This window comes from Dendrobates tinctorius, unplaced genomic scaffold (genome assembly GCF_039654945.1).
Source record: "Dendrobates tinctorius isolate UK_male_01 unplaced genomic scaffold, ASM3965494v1 ptg000062l, whole genome shotgun sequence".
Classification (NCBI taxonomy): Eukaryota; Metazoa; Chordata; class Amphibia; order Anura; family Dendrobatidae; genus Dendrobates; species Dendrobates tinctorius.
The window spans coordinates 19372512-19399548 of record NW_027361730.1 but is presented as its reverse complement, the minus strand read 5'-3'; the positions used below and the strand labels follow the sequence as shown (position 1 = coordinate 19399548).

General features: G+C 45.3%; 1 protein-coding gene across 1 annotated transcript; it reads left to right on the top strand.

Annotated features, from left to right (window-relative positions):
* Window positions 1-295: 295 nt before the first annotated feature.
* Window positions 296-26017, top strand: TSPAN3 (tetraspanin 3). Its single transcript, XM_073579351.1, has 7 exons — window positions 296-458; window positions 16852-17043; window positions 19246-19320; window positions 20047-20148; window positions 20241-20393; window positions 20546-20629; window positions 24488-26017. The coding sequence occupies exons 1-7, from the start codon at window positions 396-398 to the stop codon at window positions 24578-24580; spliced, it is 762 nt and encodes a 253-aa protein (XP_073435452.1). The 5' UTR covers window positions 296-395; the 3' UTR covers window positions 24581-26017.
* Window positions 26018-27037: the final 1020 nt, after the last annotated feature.

Genomic DNA, 27037 nt, shown 5'->3' with positions numbered 1-27037 from the left:
AGGCCTAAATAAAGGGTATTCCCACACTGCAGATTTTGTTGCAGAAAATTTGTGGTGAAAGTCAGTCCCTGTCATCTAAATGAAGTTGTTTTGGATGAATAGTGCGGTCCCAGGACCTTTCCTCTACAAACCGCAATGTGTGAACACACCCTGGAGCCTGTATTTCTCTTAGGTACATTATGGCAGCTTGGGGCCGCGGCTTTTTTTCTGACGAGGGAGTTCGGAAACAGCAGTACTATAAAGCTTCCCTAAATAAACATGGAGGGCTGGCAATCACGTGTGGGCGGCACCCAATCGCTGACGTCAGCTGTGGGCGCGGCTGCGGCCGGTTGCCTGGGGAGCCCGTGAGCCGGGAGTGCGGCACACAGCTGGGCCTCCATCTTGTGAGCGGAGAGATGGGGCAGTGCGAGGTGATCTCCTCCAAGACCGTCCTGGTCTTCCTGAACCTCATCTTCTGGGTAAGGCTGCGGCCTGAGCAGAGGGCATTGCGGGAAGGTTATGTGCAGTGGTCAGGAGTCCGTGCCCTTGGTGCCATGTCATAGCCAGTGTGTACTCGTGGCAGTGTGTACCTGTGGCAGCGAGTGCTGTGCAGTGTGAGGTTGTGATGGTGACCCCGTGGCTCAGGCTGCTGCAGCACATCCTCCTCCCCCTCACGTTGCTATGTGAGGGTCCCCTCAGCTTTAGCACGGTGTTTCCTTGCTGCCATGGTTGCCCCTGGCTTCAGTAGCCAGCCCCTCAGATCCGCTGTGCCTAGTAACAGGAACTTCTGTCTAGTCCCAGACTTCTGGTCACATGAGGGCTAAGTGGCACGGTGACCTATAGCAACCAGAGTAGAAGGAGCTGGCGACCCCAGGCCCTGTGCCCGTCAGGCTGTGTGCACACGCTGCGGATTCATCCGCGCGGATTTTGTAAAATCCGCAGGTGCTGCGGATTGCTCTGCGGTTTTGCCCTGCGGTTTTTCATCTCAATAGAGGAGACGGCAATCCGCAGAAAGAATTGACATGTCAATTCTTTCTGCGGATTGAAAACCGCAGATAATCCGCGTGGAAAATTCCGCACCGTCTGCACTGCGGTTTTTGATTCCCATAGGAAATCATGGTACTGTACACCGCAGCAGAAATTGCTGCGGGTCCGCAGCGGCCAAAACCGCTGTGGAACCGCAGCAAAATCCGCAGCGTGTGCACACAGCCTAATACCCTCGCCCGGATGTGCCAGATGGCTGCCCTGTGTTAATGACCTATGTAATGCTCCATTTGTCCGGCTGGCAACGGCCTCCACTCTATGGAGTCTTTCTCAGGCCAGCGGTGAGGCACTGGGGACGATGAGCCGAACACCCCAATTGCTGTATATTGATGATGACATCATACCATTACAGTAGGTTCTTTGAGGATCTGCTCCCAAATCCTCAGAGTATTGAAGCGGCTTTAGTTTTGGATTTTCGTGCAGGTCAACATTGAAGATCTCTGTGTGAGCAATCGCTTAAGACGCTAATGTGATCCAATGACTTCTGATCACCCTCTTACCTGTAACCCCCAAGAATCCATCTAGCATACCAATACGGCGGGCAGCAGCAAGTGATGCCTCTAATAATGTCCGGCTGCTAACCAGACAGAAGTGACTTCACGTGACCGGCCGGCGTGGGAGCAGGTGACACCATCCCAGGGTATGCTGGATTTGAGATGAATAAGAATCAGATTTTTAGTCAACAGGAACTCGCATAGGGACAGTAGGGAGTGACACCACCTATGGGCCCCTCTGCCTATGTGTGGGGTTCTGTTACAGAGGGTTGTGTACTGATGTGTGTAGTTTTGTACTGTACACTAAGTATAAAGCCATAGCCTCTTTATATGGGACTCCATGATGCTGCAGAGTCATGTGCAGTTTATTTTCGTTGAGGTATTAGAAAAACTGTAGGCAAATTCTCACTAGTTTAAGTCAGTGGCCAAAATTTAAAGGGAATTATTTTTCTTAGTGAGCCACCTCCTGTACCCAAGCCACACTGGTGGTTACACAGGATCTGCAGAGGGAAGATTGGTGTCAAGTAAGATGTAAAGCTTAGGCCACACAGAGTGACCTGCCATATCCATAGAGCAGATTTCACGGCCAGCTTAGCTCACTCATAGATATCCTGCCTGTTTGACCATCAGGCTCTCGATATCTGGTCATACCCTGTGCCCTTAGTGTTTTTGACCATCAGGCTCTCTCGATATCTGCTCATACCCTGTGCCCTTAGTGTATCTGACTGTTTGGACCAGCCATAATGTTAAGTGTGTAACAGTACAAACACAGAGGGCTAATGGATGCATAAAGCATGTGGGAACATGATGCGGGGAACCTGGTTATGGTAAAACTTTTGGCTGTGCCAGCCAGTGATAGATTAGGTTAATGTGTTGAGGCGATAGGCCAGTCTGAATAAATGCGTTTTCAGGGCGCGCTTTAAATTGTGGGGATTGGGGACTAATCGTATTGACCTGGGAAGTGCATTCCAAAGAATTGGTGCAGCTTGTGTAAAGTCTTGGAGACGGGAGTGGGAGGTTCTGATTATTGAGAATGCTAACCAGGTCATCAGCAGAACGGAGGGCGCGGGTAGGGTGGTATACTGAAACAAGGGAGGAGATGTACGGTGGTGCTGAGCCATGGAGTGCTTTGTGGGTGAGGGTAATAAGTTTGTACTGGATTGTGGAGTGGATGGGTAGCCAGTGTAAGGACTGGCACAAGGTAGAGGCATCAGTGTAACGATTGGCGAGGAATATGATCCTGGCTGCAGCATTCAAGACAGATTGGAGAGGGGAGAGTTTGGTAAGAGGGAGACCGATTAGAAGAGAGTTACAATAGTCAAGACGAGAATGAATAAGAGAAACAGGCTGAGTTCACACTTCATGCTTTTTTTCGCGGCGGTTTTAAACACTCGATTTTGCTGCGAAAAATAAGCATCCTATGGGATTCCGCAATGCTGTGCTAATGCTTCGTTTTTTTCCGTGGCGGAATCGCTTCACGGTAAACGCAGCATGCTCATTAATTTAGCGGAATCGCGGTGATCCCGCACACATAGGATTGCATTGTTCCGCTTACTTCCCACATGTGGCTGTGCCCACCATGCGAAAAGTAAGCGGAACATTTGCGGATGGTACCCACGGACCGGAGGAGAGGAGACTGTCCTCCGGGCTGTGGGTACCATATCCCTGTAAAAAATAGAATTAAAATAAAAAAATATTGTTATTCTCACCTTCCGGCGTCCCGCGCAGCCTTCCCGCCTTTCTCCACGCTCCCCGGTCCCAGTAATCCTTTGCGAGAATGACCGCGATGACGTCGAGGTCTCGCGGGAGCGCAACGTCTCGCGGTCATTCGCGATGACGTCGCAGGAGCGCAACGTCTCGCGGTCATTCGCGTAAAGGACTACTGGGACCGGGAGCGTGGAGAGAGGCGGGAAGGCTGTGCAGGATGCCGGAAGGTGAGAATAACAATATTTTTAATTTTTTATTCTTATTTTTTACATTTTATCTTTTACTACTGATGCTGCATAGGCAGCCTCAGTAGTAAAAAGTTGGTTACACTCTTCAAACACTATGTTTGACAAGTGTGACTAACCTGTCAATCAGTTCTCCAAGCAATGCTTCAGATCGCTTGGAAAACGCTAGCATTCTGCAAGCTATTTTTTCCACTGGAAAATCGCAGGAATTTAAAATGCGACTTTTCCACAGAATGGAATTCCGGAATTCTCGCGGTAACTTCCGCGAGAATTCCGCTACGTGTGCACATAGCCTAAGAGTTTTTGCGGAGTCAAAAGTAAGAAAAGGTCGAATTCTAGAAATGGTTTTTAAGGTGCAGATAACAAGAGCGAGCCAGTGATCGTATGTGAGGGGCAAAGGAAAGCTCGGAGTCAAGTATGACCCCAAGACAGCGGGCATGTTGCTGGGGAGTAATAGTGGAACCACACATGGAAATGGCAATGTCGGGTTATAGGTACATTAGTAGCGGGAGGAAACACAAAGCGTTCAGTCTTTGACAGGTTCAATTTCAGATATAGTGAGGACGTGATATTAGACACAGCATTTAGACAATCGCCGATGTTTTCTAGAAAGGCTGGCGTGATGTCAGGAGAAGAAGCATATAATTGGGTGTCATCAGCATAGAGATGGTACTGGAAACCAATAGGGGCAGTGCACAAAGAGAAGAGGAGGGGGCCTAGGACTGATCCTTGAGGAACCCCAACAGTAAGGGGAAGGTGAGAGGAGGAGGAAACGGCAAAAGATACAGTAAAGGAGCGGTCAGAGAGATAGGAGGAGAACCAGGAGAGAACGGTGTCCTTGAGGCCAATGGAACGGAGCATAGTGAGGAGGAGCTGATGATCCACAGTGTCGAATGCTGCAGCGAGATCCAAGAGAATTAGCATGGAGTAATGACCATTTGATTTAGCTGTTAGTAGATCATTAGAGACTTTAGTGAGGGCAGTTTCAGTAGAATGTAAAGAGCGGAAACCGGATTGGAGAGGGTCGAGAAGAGAGTTATCAAAGAGATAGCGGATCAGACAGGAGTGGACCAGGCGTTCCAGGAGTTTAGAGATGAAGGGAAGATTAGAGACAGGTCTATAGTTAGCGGCACAGTTCTGGTCGAGGGATGTTTTTTTAAGTAGTGGATGTATGATGGCATGCTTAAATGAGGAGGGAAAGATACCAGAAGAGAGAGAGAGGTTAAATATTTTAGTTAGGTGAGGGGTGACAGCAGGGGAAAAGGGACTGGAGTAGATGTGACGGAAATGGGTCACTGGTGCAAGTGGTTTGGCGAGAAGATGCAAGGAGCCTGCTTACTTCTTCTGTGACTGGTTCAAAATCAGAGAGTGAGCTAAATGCAGTGGGGGGAGGGAGGACAGTGCATGGTATGAGGTGGTTGGGAGATGATTTCCTGTTGGATCTGGTCAGTTTTTTCTTTGAAGTAATTCTCCAGATCGTCAGACTGTAGATTAATTGGGAAAATGTAAAGAAAAAATAATGTGTAATTAAAATTACAGCGGACTCAGTCATGATTCTACATCAGACACCATATCGGGACATGTCCCTGACGCGCGTTTCGCCAGGATATCATCTTTTTTTAAGGGCCATGTATGTAGTATGGGGATGAATTAACATGACTCATAACTTATAAAGTACAATAGTCGGGGATGCAATTTCAAACTTTGGTATATCGGTTCTACATCAGGCATTATCAGCATTTAGTGGATCGCAGTTGCAATAATCACAAACATCAGCTAATAACTGTGATCTAGTATACATCCTAAAAAGGATGTATGTGAAATGTTTGCATTTTGTTAAACAAAAGTTTAAGTTATAATTGCATATTATTTTTTTTTCTTTACCTTTCCCCCAATTAATCTGCTCTCAATTTCTAGTTGTATGCTGCGCCCTTAGGTTATCCAATTGTTGGATGCTCTTAATTAATATCTGGTAGTACAATGTGCCCTTTGGGTATGTGATCTTCAAATACTCTCGATATCTGGTCTTATGCTGTCTCCTTAGATTTGTATCTGATCATCCAACACTCCTGATATCTGGTCAATGCCCTTAGCTTATCTGAATTATCAGGACGCTGTCAATATTCTTACTTTGTACACTTATCTTGAAGATTATTTTGTGTAAAGAACTGCTTTCTTTGTGTGACAGCTGTAGATAAAGTTTAGGCCATGTTGCATGTGTGTTGTGATATTTCCCTTGTGCGTTTTTTGTTATTTACAGAAAGTGTTATAAAGCAAAATTATTCACCCACCCCCTTTGCACTCTTTTATTTTGCTAACTCACAACCTGAATTTTGTTTTTTAGGTTTCATTAGTTCATGTAAATGACATGCCTACACCTGTTTTTATTTTTTTTACAAAGCAATCAAAAAATAGGACAAAATTTACTGATATCTTGAGTGCCTAACTTCACCCCATAATGTCCGTACTTTGTAAAGTCTCCTTTGGCAGCAATTACAGCTGCAAGTCACTTTGGATAAGTCTCGCAACTTTCCACATCTTACCAGTGGGATTTTTGCCCATTCCGCAGTGCAAAACTGGTCCTTCAAGTTAGATGGTTTCCTTCTGAAGAACAGCAATCTTTTGTTCTGACCACAGATTATCAATTGGATTAAGGCCTGAGCTTTGACTAGGCTACTCCAAAACATTCACACGTTTCCCCTTAAACCACTCGAGTGTTGCTTTAGCAGTTTGCTTTGGGTCATTGTCGTGTTGAAAGGTGAAATTCTGTCCCAGTCTCATCACTGACAGAGTGAAACAGGTTTTCCTCAAGAATATCTCTGTATTTTGTACCATTTTTCCTTTCCCTGCTACTGAAAAATATCCCCATGGCATGATGCTGCCACAACCACGTTTCTCTGTAGGGACGGTGTTCTTGAGGTGATGAGCTGTGTTGTTTTGGCGCCAGACATTGTGTTTACCTTGGTTGCCAAAAAGTTCAATTTTGGTCTCATCTGACCTCCGCACCTTCCTCCATACATTTGCGGAGTCTCTCACAAGTCTTTTGGCAAACTCAAAATGAGCCTTACGATTTTTGTGTGTAAGTAAAGGCTTTTTTCTGCGCTCTCTTCCATAAAGGTCACATCTATGGCGTGTGTGGCTTATTGTGGTTGTATGTACAGATGCTCCAGTCTGTGCTTGGGAACACTGCAGCTCCTTCAGGGTTACCTGTCTCTGTACTGCATCTCTGATTAATGCCCTTTTTGACCGGCTTGAAAGTTTTGGTGGTCAGCGCTCACTCTGTTGTGGCACCATGTTCTTTCCATTTGATGATAATAGATTTGATGGTGCTGCAGGGGATCATCAGGGATTGAGATTTTTTCATAACCCAATCCAGACTTGTTCTTCTTAACAACTTTGTCCCTGACTTGTTTGGAGATCTCTTTGGTCTTCATGGTGTTTAATTAGTGGTGCCTCTTGCTTAATGTTGTTGCAGCCTCTGTGGCCTTTCAGAATGCACACAGGTGGGCTTCCTGTCACTAAGGCCTGTTTCACACTTTAGTTGTTTGACGTCAGTTGCAAACGACCAAAGTGTGAAAAAACGGATCAGTTTCCGTTTTGCGACAAACGTATGCCACCGGATCCGTTTCTTGGACCGAACCACTGCAGCCGCTAAGTGTATGAAATTTAAAGGAACCGATCTCTGGAGAGTGAGAGAGAGACAATGAGACTTTTTTCGTCGCTTCCAGAACACCGTTTAAGGTTAAAACTGCATGAAAGGGAAAATCTTCGGGGCATGCGCAGTGTAAAATAGTGGTCCGCCCCTGGAAAAAAAACGTTACATTGTCCGTTTACTCCAGCCGGCGGATGCTAAAATTCAAACGGATCCGTCAAAAAATGGATGCAACGGATGACCATCAGTCAAAATCCGCCGCTAATGCAAGTCTATGGGGAAAAACTGGATCCGCCAAAAAAAGAATGGCGGATCCGTTTTTTTTATAAAAACGGCAGATTTTGACTGATGTCACATTACTGAAGTGTGAAACAGGCCTAAAGATGTGACTTCAAGGGAATCTGTCACCCTTTTTTGAGATATCATATAATGATTAGTGTTGAGCGATACCGTTCGATACCCAAAAATATCGTATCGGATGGTATCGCCCAATACGAAAAAAATATCGGGTATCGCCGATTCCGATACCGGAAGTCCCATTCAAGTCAATGGGACTTCCGGGATCTGAATTAAAAAAAGCCCTTTATTTCCTTGTTGGCTAATTCTACATAATTGAAAACAAATAAGAATCATGTAGAATGTATTGTGGGAGGTGGAGGAGACATTAAAAGCATAGTGGTTTATTCAAATCACATGGCATAGCATTAATTCCAATTTTTTTTTTCAATACGTTCGGAGTTAAAAAGATATTGACTATGTTAACCTTTTTTATATTTTGTCAGATATGTACTGTATGTTTCACAACTTCCATCCTCTTCACCTTCTTTTGTACTTCTCTCACACTTTCTCCTTCATGATCCGCAGCAGTAGCATTTTTTTCATCAACTTTTTCTTCACCTTATTCATCTTCTTCTTCATCTTCATCCCATTAATTTTTTTTTTCCATTCTTCATATTCTTCTTATTCAGCTATTATTAATTTTAATATGCTATTTCTTCATCTTCTTCCTATTCTTCTTTGTCTTCATTTTCTTATGGTGACAGGCATTCCTGTAGTACTTATCTATAAAAGTTATAAGATTACACCTTACGTTCTGCCTGTCACAAAAGATTTACAACAGGATTTGTCCGCGTTCAGTTTGGCCTGCAGCAGCAGGCATTTTCCAGGGGCACCACGAGGAGGAACGGACTCACCCCCATTTACTGCTTAGTCGTCTTCTGCTTATAATTTTGATTTCTTCTATGCTGATTTTTAGTCTTCTGCTTTCTGGTCTTCTGCTTTCTGGTCTTCTGCTTTCTGGTCTTCTGCTTTCTGGTCTTCTGCTTTCTGGTCTTCTGCTTTCTGGTCTTCTGCTTTCTGGTCTTCTGCTTTCTGGTCTTCTGCTTTCTGGTCTTCTGCTTTCTGGTCTTCTGCTTTCTGGTCTTCTGCTTTCTGGTCTTCTGCTTTCTGGTCTTCTGATTTCTGGTCTTCTGATTTCTGGTCTTCTGATTTCTGGTCTTCTGCTTTCTGGTCTTCTGCTTTCTGGTCTTCTGCTTTCTGGTCTTCTGCTTTCTGGTCTTCTGCTTTCTGGTCTTCTGTCTTTTTGTTCTGTATCTTGGTGGTTGTCTTCATGTTCTTTGTCCTCTTGGTCTTATTATTTAGGGTCATATTTCTGGTCTTCTTTGGTGTGGTCTTCAGGGTCGTCGTCATGGAGATCAATAAGGATTACCAAAGACCATTTCAAAAAGCTTGATCTTGGAAATGTAGCAGAAGGTACAAGAAGGCTGAGAAACTGGCGAGAACCAGCAGACAGTGCTGGCACCCGGATGGGTAGCAGAAGGCACAAGAGCCAATGGCACTACCGAGGACCAACTGACGGTGCTGGACCACGGTTACTAAGCAGAAGGTACCTGTGCTAAAAAGCACTACCAAGGACCAGCTGACGGTGCTGGACTTCGGATACCGAGATGGAGGCACCTAGGCCAAAGGCTCTGGCGAGAACCAGCAGACAGTGCTGGAACCCGGGTGGGTAGCAGAAGGTACCCATTCAAAGCAAAGTAGCCAGGCCGCAAGCCGGCCGCAGTTACCGAAACCCACAGTCCTACAGGGGGTCCATGTCCCATTGGCACTACGGATCCAGCCTTCAGTGCCAGTTCCCGCAGCCCACATAGGAGTCACCTAAACTGCAGGCACCGTAGAGTCGGCTAACCCGGCCGCAAGACGACAGGACAACGGATTGGTGGCATAGTGACCTTGACACTACCCGGAAACAGCAGGCGTGCTGGAACCAGGCTGGGCAACAGGGATTCCCCGTGCCAAAGACACTGCCGAGCACCAACTGGCGTTGTTGGAGCCCAGGGAGAATTATGGTGTAGGCCGAGGCCTACTTGGTGGCAGTTTTAGATTGTTTGTAGGCTACAACAGACTGTCAACGTGCTCCAATTAGGCATCTGTCTCCACTCTGTTTCCAGGATTTCACGTGACCACCAACACCGCCAGTTTATGCGTACAGCAGCCGTCTGCCCAATCCACACGTGTTCCTGGGTTACTGGGGTTCTGTAATGTCAGCAGATCCCCTGATGTGTGTCTGCCACTGTCTCCTGCTCTGTCCACATTCCCACCGCTTGCAGTGGGAAGGTGGACAGCGCAGGAGACAGTGGCGGACACATATTGGGGGATCTGCTGACTTTACAGAACCCCAGTAACACAGGAACAAGTGTGGAATGCGTGGACGGCAACTGTGAGCAGGAACTGGCGGTGTTGGAGGTCAGGGGAAATACTAGAGACAGAGTGGAGACAGAGGCCAAATCAGAGAATGTTTAAATCTGAAGTAGTTACAATTTGGAGGCAGCAGCAGTTTGCCCTCCACACAGCAGGGGATCAGCTGACGTTACCGAACCCCACTTTCACATGAACGAGTGTTTTTCTGTGTGGACAGCACTTCCGAGCACCAACTAGCGTTGTTGGAGCCCAGGGACAATCAGGGTGCAGGCCGAGGCCTCCTAGGAGCCAGGTGTAAAGCTGTGGTATTTTGAATTTGGAGGCAGCAGCAGTTTGCCCTCCACACAGCAGGGGATCAGCTGACGTTACTGACCCCCACTTTCACATGAACAAGTGTGTTTTTCTGTGTGGACAGCACTTCTGAGCCCAACTGGCGGTGTCGGAGCCCAGGGAAAATCAGGTAGTAGGCCGAGGCCTACTTGGTGGCAGTTTGCCATTGTTTCTAGACTACTACTAACTGTCAACGTACTCCAATTAGGCCTCTGTCTTCACTCTGTTTCGAGTATTTCCTCTGGCTTCCAACCACGCCAGTTGCTGCTCTGAAATGCCGTCTGCACAACCCACACTTGTTCCTGTGTTACTGGGGTTCTGTAACAGCAGCTTCTCCCTAGAGGTGAGTCAGGCAATGTCTCCTGCTCTGTCCACATTTCCACTACAAGTAGTGGGAATGTAGACAAAGCAGGAGACATTGCCGTGCTCACCTCTGGAGATGAGCAGATGTTAGAGGACCCAGGTAACACAGGAACAAGTGTGGATTGTGCAGACGGCACTTGAGAGCAGAACCAGGCGGTGTTGTAGGCCGGAGGAAATACTCAAAACAGAGTGGAGACAGAGGGCAAATCAGAGAACATATTAAATCAGAGGTAGTCAGAAGTTGTAAGCAGCAGGAGAGTTTGCCGTACACACAGCAGGGGATCAGCTGACGTTACCGAACCCCACTTACACATGAGCGAGTGTTTTGTCTGTGCGGACAGCACTTCTGAGCAACAACGGGCGTTGCTGTAGCCCAGGAAATAAAGTTCAGGTCATAGAAACATGAACACAACAGGAGACCTGGATCCTGTTGCTAGCCAATTATTTATTCTGGAAGAGGACTGGCAAATTCAGGTGAGATCCAGGCCTTGTTCATTTTCACAAAAGTAAGCCGGTCAACATTATCGGCGGATAGTCGCGTGCGACGGTCTGTTACCACACCACCTGCAGCACTAAAGACATGTTCCGATAATACACTGGCAGCAGGGCAAGCCAGCACCTCCAATGCATACTGGCTAAGCTCTGGCCATGTATCCAGCTTAGAGACCCAATACTTGAACGGGGAAGAGCCGTCTGGGAGAACACTAACAGGGCACGACAAGTAGTCTGTCACCATCTGACGGAAACGTTGCCTCCTGCTGACTGGAGCCGTCTGTGATGGTGTAGCCGTTTGTGGCGGTCCCACAAAACTTTTCCACATTTGGGCCATACTGGCCTTGCCTTGTCCTGCGGCACTGCCTCTGCTACCTCTTTGTGCAGAGCTTCCTCCACTGCCTCTACCCACATGGCTGCTTTGAAAAGCACTACCAGCAACACTTGCGGGGGGAATGGAGAACATGATGGCCTGCACAAGTGTTTCTTGGTACTCCCGCATTTTTCGCTCCCGGTTCAACTGTGGTATGAGGCTTTGTAAGTTGTCCCGGTAGCGAGGCTCTAGGAGGGTGTACACCCAATAATCAGCCGTGTGGAGAATGTTGGCGATGCGGCGGTCATTTAACAAGCACTGCAGCATGAAATCAACCATGTGCTGCAGACTGCCAACTGGACTGGAAACGCTGTCCCCAAAATGAGGCAGCATCTCTGCCTGCTCAGCATCACCCCACCCTCGCTGTACACACTGACTACTAGAGCCTTGTGTACCTCCCTCCTCTGGAGAGATGTGTTCCTCCTCCTCCATTGACTCCTCGTCATCCTCCTCACTAAGTGTCCCCTGCCTGGGCCTTTGTGTGGAAGCACGTTGCGCAGACTTGCCAGAAGCAGATGGCATTTCTGACTGCTCATCCTCGACCTCTTCAAAAACCTCCTCACTTAGTGCTTGTAAGGTTTTTTGAAGCAGACAGATGAGGGGGACAGTCATGCTGATTAGTGCATCATCTGCACTGGCCATCCGCGTGGAGTCATCGAAGGCACGCAAAACTTGGCAAATGTCCCTCATAGTGGCCCACTCAGTGGTGGTGAAGTGTGTCCGGCGCACAGTGCGACTTGTTTGCGCCTGATGCAGCTGGTACTCCATTACTGCTGCCTGCTGCTCACACAACCGCTCCAACATATGTAACGTTGAATTCCACCTGGTGGGGAGGTCACATATGATGCGATGTTCTGGCAGGCGGAATCGTCGTTGCAGAGATGCAATGCGCGATCTTGCCATGCTGGAACGCCGCAAGAGAGCACACTCTAGGCGAACCTTGTGCAGCAGTGCATCAAGATCCGGATAGTCCCTCAGAAAGCACTGCACGACCAAATTGAGCACGTGTGCCAGACATGGTATGTGAGTGAGGTTGCCTAGGCCCAGAGCTGCCACTAGATTTCGGCCATTGTCACTACCAAACCTGGCTGGAGATTCGCTGGCACAAACCACACATCGCTCTCCTGCTTGATGGCATTCCAGAGCTCCTGTGCTGTGTGGCTCCGATTCCCCAAAGAAATTAATTTAAGGACGGCCTGTTGACGTTTGGCCACACCTGTGCTCATATCTGGCCTAACAGGCTCACGCAGTGCTGATTCCGAGGAACTAGAGTAGGAGGAGGACTCAATATGTACAGACTGCATTCCTGCAATCCTTGGAGTTGGCAGAATACGTACAGAGCCACTCTCCAGATCTGTACCCGGCTCCACAACATTGACCCAATGGGCAGTGAGGGAAAGGTATCGTCCCTGTCCATGGCTACTGGTCCACGCATCGGTGGTCAGGTGGACCTTGCTACTGACGGCATTTAGTAGCGCATTTTTAATTTTTCCCTCCACATGCTTTTGCAGGGCAGGGACAGCTTGCCTGCTGAAATAAAAGCGGCTGGGCACATTGTATTGTGGAACTGCCAATGACATAAAGTTCCGGAAGGTGTCAGTCTCCACCAGCCTGAATGACAGCATCTCAAGGGCCAGTAGTTTGGCAATGCCGGCATTCAGAGCCAGTGCTCGGGGATGGTTTGCCGAGTATGGCCGCTTTTTCTCCCATGCCTGTGCTACCGATTGCTGGTGAGTGGCCTGGGAGGGTGCTGATGACTGCGAACGTGGTTCAGTGGGTGGAATTTCACTGGGTCTCTGGACAACAGTGGCAGTGGTTCTTCCATGGCGTTCCAGTGAGGAAGCCGAACCAGCTGTGTGTGAGCTGGAGGAAGAGGCCCCAACACGAGCTGAAGAGGTGGTAGGTGCTGCTGAAGGTTGGCCTACATCTTCAGTGTGTCTGTGTAACTCCACCTCGTGCTTGGTACGCACATGTTTCCACATATTTGTGGTATTGAGGATGCTCACATTTTTCCCTCGTTTCACTTTCTGATGACATAGCTTGTATTTGTCAAAGCAAATGACATCTGCAACTGTGTCAAAAAAAGACCACGCACTGCAAGTCCTGGGAGCGCCCGTTTTGTATTTTGGAAGAGGATTGCTCCTCACGGGTGCCAAAGTGGAGGCTACAGGCAACCAAGTCTGCCCCCGCCCTCTCCATCCTCTTTTGGACGTTCAGGGAATCTTTTCCTCAGAGCTGCACCCACCGCCTTCCTGTGGCTGACGCCATGATGGGTCAAGGACCTCATCATCTCCACTCCCCTCTTCAAGCACCGGCTGGTCCTGGGTTGTCTCGCCAGCACCGTACGCACCAGAAATTGGCAACTGAGTCTCATCATCATCAGATGAGCACTGAGGTGTGCTGACAATAGGCACTGGCCCACCCGCCTCTTCAGATTCAGAGGGACAAAGCAGTTGCGCACTCCCTCTTCTTCACGCTCTAGAATGCTGCTTGGCTGGCCACCTCTTTCCAAGCCAACAGATTCTGAGAACAGAAGTAAAGGTTGAGATGGCTCCTGTCCAGGGCTCTCAGACTGCCTGGGCAATTTGGCAGGTGGTGAAGAGACAGATGGTTGCTCTTCAGTGCTCTGGCCTTGGGAGGATGCGGAAGTCATTGAAGTGGATGCGTTAGCTGCCATCCATCCGACAACGGCTTCAATTTGTTCGTCACGCAGCAGTGGGGTACGGCTAGATCCTACAAAGCTGCGCATGAAGGACTGTTGCCTGGTAAAAGTGGGGGATGCCGGGTCACTGGTGGCCGCAGCAGACACCGAATCCCCCCGTCCTCTCCCTGCTGAAACTCCACGACCACGTGCCTTACTCCCTGCCTTCTTCATCTTGGTAGACTGATAAAGATAGGCAGAAAAGTAAAAAAGGGGTGGCTTAGTGTTCTTATTCCTGAACACCTGCTAACCAGTATAAGAAACACTAATTTGGCTAAGAGTGTGTGTACTACACTTTAATATGATCTAATGTGGCCTAGACAACTGTAAAGTGGAGTGTTTGAACTTTATTTCCTTTTTTGGGGGGGGGGGGGGGGGGGAGAAAAGGATGTGACCAAAGTTTGAAAGCTATAGTATCACAAACTTTTTGGAGCGATTACAATGCAGGAAGCTAACCTACAATGCAATTGATGAGGCTCCAAAAAATAGGGTGATACTAGTCTGGCTGGCCCTGAAGGGCACAAGCCAGCAAAAAGGCTCCTCTATCTAATCCTATATAGTGTTTGCAACCAACCAATGACAATGGATGCAGTTGGAAGCACACTAATATAGGAGCAAAAATCTGGCTAAATTAGCTGCAAAAAAAGGACTATGTATGAGGCAGTGACGCACGCTGAGCGGACTACAGCTAGCGGTGGCTGTAGAACACACTGCAACGTGAGCTGCACTCACACACAGAGAGACCTATCAGACAGCCAAAAACAGTGCAGAGAAATGGGCTATAGCACTGAAAGGCTGCTGAAAGGCTCCGCTGTCCACTCCTTTAGTGTTTGCAACCAACATATATGGATACGTATGGAAGCACACTATACAGGAGAAAAAAAAAAGCAGCAATAAAAGAAAAATGTGTATGAGGCAGAGACACATGCTGGGCGGCCTACAAGCAGACGTGCCTGCAGGACACACTACACAGCGTGGGTCTGCACTCACACAGCCCTTGCAGACAGCTGTGAACACTGCTGCTAGGCAAAAGCAAGCTACAGTGGTGGTTTATGTAGCCTGGATAAAGCACAATATTGTTTTTAGAATCGCTATTTCTAACTGTCCCTCACAGTCTTCAACAGCAGCCTGTCCCTAACTGAATTCACAGCAGAGTGACCAGAAATGGCGGCTGCAGCGGTTTTTATAGTGCATCATGACATCATTTCAGCAGCCAATCACAGCCATGCCAGTAGTTAACATGCCTACATGCCTAACAGGATGTGCCCACACTTCTGAGGATCCCCATTGGCTGAATCAAATCGAGCGGGCTCCTAGCATTATGGGAACTTCTGATTCCGGTATTCGATATGAAAAAAGTATCGGAACTAAGTATTGGAATTCCGATACAGCTAATATCGGCCGATACCCGATACTTGCGGTATCGTAATGCTCAACACTAATAATGATATAATTCAATTGTGTGTTACCTAAAGTATTGTAGTGGCACTTTTTATTTCCCCCCCCCCCCCCCTGTCCTCGCACCTTTGATGTATAAATACCTTTTTTATCACTCTTCAGATTTTGGAAATCGTTGCGGTCCGGTCCGATGGGCATGGCTTATTCTCCCCCCACCTTGGGTTGCTGGACATAATTTCTTCTGTGAATATAATAGATGGTGTTGTTTATTCGCACCTGCGCGTTAAGGCCGTTCGCGCTTGCGCGGTATGCTTTGCCCAACTGTGGGCAAAGCATATAATCGCTACTGCACATGCGCCGGTATTTTTACCTGCGTCTATGACCCGGAAGTCTTTGCGTCTATGACCCGGAAGTCTTCATATGCATATGAAGACTTCCGGGTCATAGACTCGGAAAAATACCAGCGCAGTAGCAATTATAAGCTTTGCCCACAGTTGGACAAAGCATACTGCGCAAGCGCGAACGGCCTTATCAACGCACAGGCGCGAATAAACAACGCCATCTGTCATAATCACAGAAGAAATTACATCCAGCAAGCCAAGGTGGGAGGGGGGAGGAGAATAAGCCACGCCAATCGGACCGGACCGTGGCGATTTCCATAAATCTGAAGAGTGATAAAAAAGGTATTTATGTATCAAAGGTGCGAGGACAGAGGGGATAAAAAGTGCGACTACAATACTTAGGTAACACACAATTGAATGATATCATTATATGATATCTCAAAAAAGGGGTGACAGATTCCCTTTAAGAAAGTAATACCTTGCACCAGAAATGTTTCGGTGCTTCATAGCAAAAGGCGGGAATACTATTCACCCCTAGCAAATACTATGCACCTGCCAATTTTTAGTTATTTGCTCCCATAAATTTAATTTATGCCTTTATTTTCCTGACTTCTCTTCAACAACCTAGACTATTTAGTAGTGTTGATGCGTCACACACAAATTTGATTACAAAGATATTTAAGCTCAGGTTGCAATGTAACAAAAGTTAAAAAGCCAAGGGTGTGAATACTTTTGCAAGCTACAGTAGCACTAGCAATATACACACTTCTACCTTTCCAACAATTTTCAAATCTGCAATGTGCCTTAATGTGGAATTCAGTGCTGACCAATCTTTTGCTTATAGGGTGTCATCTATGGCAAGTCTGAATCAAAATCTGCCGCAAATCCAGTATGTAACATGTGGCGGAATTTCCACAAATAAATCCATAGCTCGTGCACTCGCTATTAATTCTGGTTTTCAGACAGATTTCAGTTTTACAGATGATGTGCAGAATTTATTGCTAACTTTTTGCTTTTCTTCATTTATTCCAGGCTGCAGCGGGCATCCTATGTTATGTGGGGGCCTACGTCTTCATCACTTATGACGATTATGACCACTTCTTTGAGGATGTTTACACCCTGATTCCTGGGGTGGTAATAATAGCTGCAGGAGCGCTCCTCTTCATCATTGGCCTGATAGGTTGTTGTGCCACAATCCGTGAAAGTCGATGTGGCCTAGCAACTGTAAGTGTCCTGACTATATACAGTGCCATTTTATGTATGTACCGGTACCTAATTTTCAAGTCTTCAGGACTTAGTGGTTGCACCATCTGAGGTCATTTGGGATATGACATGCTGACTGGTAGATGTGCAGCAAATGTTGTATGCTGTCACAAATGGGGCTGTGGGTGCCTTTGTTCATTTCTTTGGCAGCTTTGAAAATTGTAGAGTAAGCAAATCGTAGAGAAAGAAGAATGGCTTGTAATTCTCATAGGCCGATACATCTGGATGTTAATGATAGGGGCATTCTAATCTTGGATGTTTTTGGCATCTCACATCTGTGAAGAGTGGGGATCCCAACTCTCTGCCAACATCTTTTAACATTGCCTGTTACAGCATTCCCACTGGAGATAAGCCATGGTCAGAAGACTGGGGGAGGAGTAGCTGATGGCTAAACTTTCAAAAGACAGTTGCCTTCAAAGTACATAGCCTGGGGCTGATTAGTTTTCTGGCAATTAGCATATACAAGGTTTTTCTCTGACAAATCACCTTACCTCCAAAATATAAGATCTGCCATAAATAGCTCCATGCTTTCCTTCATTACCCTGCAGTCTTAAGGCACCGTTACACATAACGATGTCCCAGCGATCCCACCAACGATCCTACATGGATGGGATTGCTGGGACATTGTTAGGCTGATCGCTGGTGAGCTGTCACATGGACAGCCCCTCCAGCGATCAGGACCAGCGAGCAATCTGGTATCTAAGGTAAACAGCGGGTTTCTAAGAGCCGCGTGGCTCTTAGAAACCCGCTGTTTACCTTAGATACCAGCGTGCAGCGTCGCTGATCATTGCTCTCCCGCTGCCACATGCAGCGATGCGTGCTGGCCAGCGGGAGACCAGCGATCAAAAAATGGCCCAGGATGATCCTGCACAATCAGCGATACCTGGCGGGGGGGGCGGTCGCTGATGTGTGTCACACACAGCGATGTCGCTGGCGAGATCGCTGATGCGTCACAAAATCAGCTATCTCGCTGTGTGTGACGGGGCCTTTAGGCTTAGATTGTGCAGATCCAGCTCATCTTTCTCCTCACAATGGGAGCGTTTACCACATTTATTCATTTACTGTACGCACAGTTGAAATACAAAAACTTCTTATTAAACCAAACAATGAACTGAAACCATGATATGTAATCTTTAATGTGATCTTTGGGGATGGTTAATGGACTTGAAGGGTATGTGTACACGTAAGCAGTTTTTTTTTCGCGTTTTTACCATATAAAATGCTTAAAAGAAGCATCCCATTCATTTTAATTCCGCACTTTTTGTGCATATTGATGCGTTTTTTCCACGAAAAGAAACATCATGAAAAAAAACGCAACATGCTCATTAATTTTGCAGAAAATTCCGCATTTCTAGCTATTTTCTATGAGACTGGGGCCGCTCCGGAAAAAAACGCATAAACGTGCTTTTTTTGCGTGGGAAAAAACACGCGTTTTCTGGGAAGGAGTCCGGTTTTCAGTCAGGAATTTTCTGCATACGTGTGCACATAGCCTAAAGGTTCATTTACATTGAGAGATTAACTTGAGTTTTCTTAGATTATCACAATATGACTGGGTCTTCTAGTGTAAACAGGCTGATCACCGATGAACAAGCAAAACGCTCCTTCATCGGGTGAGATTATTAATTTTTTTGTGCTACACGGAAGATCATTGTTCTCAGCAGCGCATCGTCCTGTGTGAACAAGAGCTGCGATCTCTAGAACAATGGCAACCTATGTGCACTGAACGATCTATTACAGACCATCCTTTACTGCGTGGTCCTATCAGGATATTGGACGACCACCAATCATTGAATACTTACTGTTCAAAACTCCACCGGTCTTTTCATGTAAACAGACTTAATGGTTGAGCTATAGACGAGTAATGTAGCAGTATCTGAAGACCCCATTTGTAGAGGGTCTTCACAATCTGCTCGAAAGCATCAGGGGGCTTTCCTGAGAAATGGGTCACTTGCTGAATTAATGAAGCGTTGTCAAAGATATCATCGTTCATCAATAATTAAAATAAAATAACCTTCTATATTATAATCTTGTGTTTTGTGTATCATTGTTCTGTATTGGCTGTCATTCACTCTTTCATATCATTGGACACATCTTATCTTCTAGTAATAAATCCAGTTACTGCTCTTGTTGGAGTTTAACATCTGTGACATTTTTTCTTCTTAGTTTGTGATCATCTTGCTTTTGGTATTCGTAACTGAAGTTATTGTGGTCGTTTTGGGATATATCTACAGAGCTAAGGTGAGTGTCTGGCTTATAAATGATCAAATGTCTTATGTTCTGGGGATTTTTTGTGATGGTGAGCGAGGGGGGCATGGGTGAAATACTAATATGAAAAACACCCATGCTGAACAATTGAGTCTCGTTTGATCAGTGAAACTTATTGAAAACTCAGTAGTCGTCTTTATGTATCTCACTTTGATCTTTAGTTGATTTTTTTCTCACGTATATAGCGCCATTAATTCCACTGTCCCCTATTGGGGTTCTCAATCTAAACTCCCTATCAGGATGTCTTTGGAGGTTGGGAGGAAACCCACGCATACATGGGGAGAACATACAAACTCCTTGCAGATGTTGTCCTTGGTGGGATTTGAACCCAGGACCCCAGCTTCTTTAGTGATGGCACACAGGAGACTGGATGTCTGTGAAAATATTTTAAAGGGCACTATAAAGTCACTACAACTTTGGCAGTGTCTTTATACTGCCAGTTCCGAGCTGTGTAATCTTCACTTTATTATGATTCCACTCTGCTTGTCTGTATGTGTGGTGTGGTCATTGTGTGATCTGCATACTTGGTTAGGTACTGACTACTTTCCTTTTTCATCATGTGATTATTTTTTTTTTTTTTTTTTTTTTTTTTTTTTTTTTTTTTTGTAAAAAAGGCTTCCAAATAAAGCGACTTATTTCCCTAGTTTCCTAACAAAGCTAATGTGGCGTTAACTAAACATTGTGTTTTTATTTCAAAAGGTAGAAGATGAGGTTGATAAGAGCATCACAAATGTATTCAATCAGTACAATGGCGTCTCCTCTGACTCAGCAAGTCGGGCAATCGATTATGTCCAGAGACAGGTGAGAAGAAAACATCTTGGACAAGTACAGTTGTGGAAGAAATAACCATTTGTCCTTATCCACATTTTAACTGGTGAATTATTTCTATGCAGCTTCGCTGCTGTGGGATTCACAACTATTCGGACTGGGAGAAAACCCCATGGTATGATAGGTCAAAGAACAACAGTGTACCGTTAAGCTGCTGCCGAGATAGTGTGTTCAACTGTACAGGCAGCATGAGCCGCCCTGGAGATCTGTACTCCGAGGTAAGCCACGCGCCCGCTCGTGACATTATGTTGTTCTTTTCATTATCTTTATGATTACACAGCTTCCGGACTTGTAGATAAAGCCAACAGTATTTCCACAATGCTTCTTCTCTTTTCCCTAATTAATAAACAATGTGTTTGATTATTTCAAGGGCTGTGAGGCACTGGTAGTGGAAAAGCTGCAAGAAATAATGATGTACGTAATATGGGCTGCACTGGCATTCGCTGCAATACAGGTAAGAATCCATACCTGCATGAAACCTGTCCGTGGGGCTTTGGTCCATCCAGAGACGCCAATAGATTTCTGCATATCACATTGGAAGGCGCCTTATAATATAGATATGTCAATATCTGTACACATTACATCAGTTAATCACATTTTGCTCACAATCATAATATCATGGACACATCTTCTTGAAGCTGTTCTTGATTCTTTTGTGCATTGCAGCCTGCAATGAGCCAAATTGCTTAGTATCGAGGTCTGTGAGAATACAGTATCACAGATCTTGTTTTCCCTGAGAAGCCCTGGATACCGTACCCCACCATTTACACACACACACACACACACAAGAAAACAACGGACAATGGTGTATTTTGCCTGACAGATCTTGTGATTCTGAGAAGCGTTAGGTGTGTCCTAGAATTCTCATGCAATGAAACTATTACTGCGTAACTATCTGATACCCATAAAGTAAGTATTTAGTCAAAAGTATGATTGTTCTCCTATTTATGCACAAACATGACAATCGCACATAGCTGAAATTGCTTGAGGACATGATCAACAGGTATAGTTTGTTGTATTCAGAAGTCTGACCGCCATCTAATGTATATAGTGCGTTGCACCCCTCGCACAGTGTATAGGATACATACCCAACGACTGGGATTCTAGAATGGTTAAGGCCCCCCCCATACACATTAATCTAAAGTCAGCTGATCACCGACATCTGTCGACAGGCAATGGCCTTATATACACAATAGATAGCCGTTGGCTTATTAATAGTACAGCTTACAGACTCCTGACTCATTCGTGCAATGGAGTTCTCTGTGATAAAGCTGATGGCAGACTCCAAAAGGATTGGCAGTATGAGATCAGACTGTTGGGGGACAGTCTGGAGGCTCTAATACTTATTAGACTGTCGATTGGCGTTGGCAGGTTCGGCCAAAGTTAGTCTAAAGGGCCCGTCACACATAGCGAGATCGCTGATTTTGTGACGCATCAGCGATCTCGCTGTGACATGCGTGTGGCAGTGGGAGACCATCGATCAGCGAGCTCCCAGCGCTGTAAGCAGACGCTGGGAGTTGGTATCCGAGGTAAATATCGGGTAACTAAGTGCCGTGCGCTCTTAGTTACCTGATATTTACCTTGGATACCAGCGTCCTCGCTTGTCCTGATTGCTGGTGATCGACTGCGATCATGTAGCGATGCACCAGCGATCCTGACCAGGTGGTATCGTTGCCGGGATGGCTGGTGCATCGTTTGGTGTGACGGGACCTTTAGGTGAATAGAGGTCTGATGCATTTCAGCAGATGATCCTGTTCTCCCTTGGAGACAAGCAGCAGTGGAGTCTGGCAGCAGCTTTATTATAAAGAATACAGGAGCACTCAGCCGAGTTAAGCATTTCTTTGTATGGAGGAGTCGAGAGATGGAGCTGTCATTCGAACACTAGTTCAGGAAAAAGCAGACTAATGTGTATGGGGCCTTAAGATTCTTGCATTTTTGCACAGAGCCATGCCTCACGGCCCCCGGTGTTTTAAACTTCTCCCCAAACCTAGTGTTGATTATTCTCTCATTTATGGTTATCTATTAGGCCTCATTCATAGGTCAATATTTTGCATCAGTGTTCATATACCCAAAACCAGGATTGAGTAGAATTTGCAGAGAGAAACTCTAATTGAAAGGTTGCCATTCGTTCTGTGTTTGAGTCACTCCCCATTTGGCATACAAATACTAATGTGTCAAAGCCTAACATTAAGAATCAAGGGATAGAATCGCTTTTCAGGTGATTTTTAAAAGGTAGAAACATTTACCTCTTGCACATAAATGCTTTAACTTCAGGGTCACTAAACCAATAGCTGCATTACATCACTACACTGAAATGTTTTTTAGTTTCAAACTGGATGTATCAAGCCAAATTCGCATATCAATTTTTATCTATTTAGTCTTTCCTTTATACATGTAGAAAACCTGGCCATTTTTCATTGTGTGTTGGATACGATTTTTATCATTTATTTTACTTTATTTTTTTGGCTTCTGTGTTATATATTCAGTTGTGAATAAAACGCTAAAGTCTAGCAACCGGCCAGTGAGAAACAGCCATAACACACGGCATATCTGTGCTTTTTTTATTTAATTTTTTTTTATTTTTTTATATTGTTGTGGGGTTTTTTTTTGTGGCCCCCATAATTGGGATGGGTGAGTGTGGCCTTAAATTGTAAACCTAGAGGAAAACGTATTAATTCCAACTATAGCAGGTAACCCCAGGCAGAAAGAAATGAGCCAAGCATTAATAGACTAATAACAGAAAAACTATAACAAGAATAATGAGGAAGAGGACATTACGGTGATTATTACATAGTTGTGTATACCGGGAGGTTCTATATACCATCATGTTAAGTTATATTCTGTAAAGTCTCATAAATGGCTGTCATTCTTACATAGAGACTTGATAAGCCTTTCAGGCCATTTAATAAAGGTAAGTAAATGACAGGTGCTCCATGAGCCGCATTCATGAAAGCAGGTCTGTTACTGTCCATCTGGTCGATTTGGGTGCTTCCTTATATTCTGTTAGTGTCAGATGTTGGGGAAACGGTCCATTTACTAGGGTGAAGGTTCATCTCCAGGAGGTACAACAGTGCAGCATTCTAACAAAGAATGGTTCTTCAGCATTGTTTTTTAATGAGAATACAATTTACTAAAACACATGTTATTTTCATGCTTTAGGTGTAAGTGAAGACCACAACAGGTCGTTTTGTGATGAAATACAAGGCTTTACTTCTGATGTAGTCTTATGACCGTGTTCTCATTCTTCTGTACGTTACAGCCTCCTGGAGTGAAAGGTGGTGACCTAGGTCTGGGGATAACATTGCCTACACATCACTGCTATTCCCAGTATATTGCTCTGGTTTTAGTATTTTTGGATTTTATACTTGTATGGAGATTATGAACATGATTTCTTTTAAATATATATTGTAAAACATAAAGAATCCTTATCTAATCACTCTCTTGTAGACCCAGTTCTGCTGTTTAGTGGTCCCTCCGTTCCTGCCCTTGCAGTGGTCCCTAAGCAGTGTTTCCGCATCAATCATTCAGATGATAATTGCAGGCTTAGGGCCCCGTCACACATAGCGACTCACCAGCAATCCCAACAACGATATCAACGTGTCAGGATCGCTGATATGCTGTCAAACAGGCAGCTTCACCAGCGATCAGCACCAGCGACGCCGAGCGCGCGGCGTCGCTGTGTTCGTTAGTTACCAGCGCGCTGATGCAGGGAGCTGGTAACTAACGTACACATCAGGTATCTAAGGGACGTGCGTCCCTTAGATACCCGATGTGTACGTTAGTTACCAGCTGATCGCTGGTCTCCTACCTGTCACACGCAGCGTTGCGAGCTGGCCAGCGGGAGACCAGTAATGGAAGAAATGTCCAGAGGTTTCCAAGAGCGATCAGCGATACCGGCAGGGGGGCTGATCGCTGTCACACACAGCGATCTCGCTGGTGAGATCGCTGTTGTGTCACAAAACTTGTGACTCAGCAGCAATCTCGCTAACGAGATCGCTATGTGTGACGGGGCCCTTAGTGGTCAGTTGCTGCATACCCAAGCATTTCCACTGAGGCCAGTGATATGCCTGCAGCGGTCATATGGAGGATGGATGTGATAAAATTACTGCAGGACCACTGTGGACCCCCAGGACGTTTTCTTTGTGACTAGATTAGATTATAGCGCTATATATAGCGTGTGTGGGGTTTATTTTTTACTACCCTTAGCTTGATAAGTCTTGACAATCCTTTTAATATTATTGTGTTGTGGGTAAAAAAAAGCTTATTTGGCTCAGCTAAACTGATGGTATGTCTTGTCTGCCTCTCTTCGTAGCTCCTGGGTATGCTGTGTGCATGTATCGTGCTATGCAGAAGAACTCGTGATCCGGCCTATGAACTTCTCATTACTGGTGGAACCTATGCATAAACCCACTTGATCACTTGCTCTGTGTGCTTTTGGATCCTTCAGCCCTTCTTCCCAAGGAATCCACTCTAGGATGAGACTCTCCTTGTCCAAGTAGTTTTTATTCCGATGATTCTCAGCTATGAGCTAACAGTGGGTTACCTCTGCCCCTGGACTCTTCTCTACCTTCAGCCTGTCACTTTAATAGTTTCTGTTTATTATTATTTTGAGTGGATTTGTAGGTTTTAGAGTTTTGCAATAAGATTACTAGTGAAGTAAAGGCAGCATTAAATCATTGCTCTGAATTCAGGTCGGAGTGATTTTTGATTTTATTTTTGATTTTTTTTTTTTTTTTAATAGCTCGCTGCCATGTGTGGTGTTCTTTTCTCCCTTTTTGGCTGTGGAGTGGTTTAATACCTAGAGATATATTACTTGCCTGCATCCTTCACACAGTTTTGTTATTCTGCACTCTGTGAACAGCCTCATGCAGCAAGAACGGCCAGTATTTTCCCAATTTTTGAGTAATGTTTGCGTGCGTTGTTACTTCTACACATCAGAGGGTCTTTTTATCCCCGATATGCAGGTGTTTGACTCTAAGGAGCAAACTGATGTACTCTGGATGTAAAATTGTATCATAAGTGCATTTATCTAGCGGAATGAGACTGAACATTGGATTGTAAAATGTAGCACGCACTATGATACCAATTGGTTTGCACAAAGGATGGTGGAGAAACAGAGAGGCTTTGTAAATCCTGCTGTAGAAGGCACATTGGGTAGTATTGACATCGCAGAAAGGAAGCATGTACACTTCCACCAAGAATCAGCATTAACCCGACTCGCATAAAAACTTGTCCAAAGGTGTAAAGGTAAATGTTCATCCATGTTGGTCATTAATTTATAATACCTTTTCTTTGTCTTGACAGTTTTCTTAAAACGATCCTGGCTGCTCAGCCAGCAGTTCTGGAACTACTTTTTCTTCCCTCCAAGGAGACAGAATTGTGAAAAGGAAATTTTGGAGTTCTGGAAAGTGATTTATTTGTAGCAGATTAAAAAAGCGTTCACACTACAGTTAGGGAGCTTAGTCTTCCACCCAGGCTGACACTCACTTTTTTCCCACTGCTTATTTTGGGTTCATTTTGTGTCATTAGTCCTGCAGTTAGGCCTGGACTTGAGTCCCTAACACAAATGCACCTCCATTATTGTGTGACAATGGCCAACGTTCGAGTTCCTTGGCCAGATGCACATTCTGAGTAAGATGCATAGTATTTGTTTTTTCTTTCCTAGTATAAATTTAGGTTCTTTCTACAGATCACTTTCTGTTGGTAATCACCTCTGTGTAGAAATATAGTAGCAACCTTAGCATTCCCTGGATCAATATTGTCTCCATTCAGAAAAATAAACAATTCTGGAACTGGAACTTGACCTGTAAATAGTGACTGATTCAATAAAACATACATCAAACTTTGTGTGTGACTAATTTTATTTTTTAATAGGGTCACTCTTTTGAAGCGGTTTAGTGCTCAGGACCCCTGCATGGGCCTCTCCATGTGCCAAGGCCGGCCCCGCATTCAGCCCTGTAGAGCGTGGCTTTCGTCCAGTACAGTATCACCTGGACCACTCTGTACTGGCTTTTCTTTTAATAGCAATATCTTGAAAAAAGTTAAATGGGTATTCTAGTCTCAGCAAATATATGGTATACAATTTTGTAATCCTTGTACAAATTTTTCCAAGTTTGATATTTGCTTACTGCAATTCTGTAGAACCTTCATTGTCTGCTTTGAGTGATCGTGTGGTGAACACATTGTTGTGGGACGTTCTTGATGCACATTGACTTAAGGGTGCATACCCATGTATCGATTGTGGCCCTTAGCCTGATCTTAAGCGGTTTCTGATAAATTAAAGGGAACCTGTCACATCTAATAAAACTCTTAACCTGTATATGTAGGGTTAATCAACAGGTAACTTATTACGATGAAGGTGTCCGGCTGCTGTACTGAAAATGCGGCACTCTGGAGAAAATTAACTTTATTACTCCTGGGAGCCGCCGGCTTTCAGTCAAACAGGTGTCCTGGCTACAGTAAGTATGTCCTGGCACTTTGATACACTGCCTGGTCTGCTGTCATGCAGTGTGTAGAGCTGGCTGTCAAAGTGCTGGGGCTTGTTTACACCTGATGCTCACAGTATAGTGAGCTGTGACTGAAATTTCTTGAGTGCCGTAATTTCAATATGCAGACCAGGCACCTTCATAAGCGCTACTTACTTGCAGGTTAATGGCATTATCTGATCTGAGAGGTTCCTTTTTTTAAAGCGGATTTTTATTATTATTATTGATGTACAGTATATTATGACCTGCTTTAGTCTGAAGACATTTTGGTGTTCCTATGGCTCTGGTGTGATTTTTCTCTTGGTACTGATATATTTTTTTTTTTAAAAGAAATTAAGTAGTGTACTCCCTTATAGCGAGAAGAAACCACTGTAAAG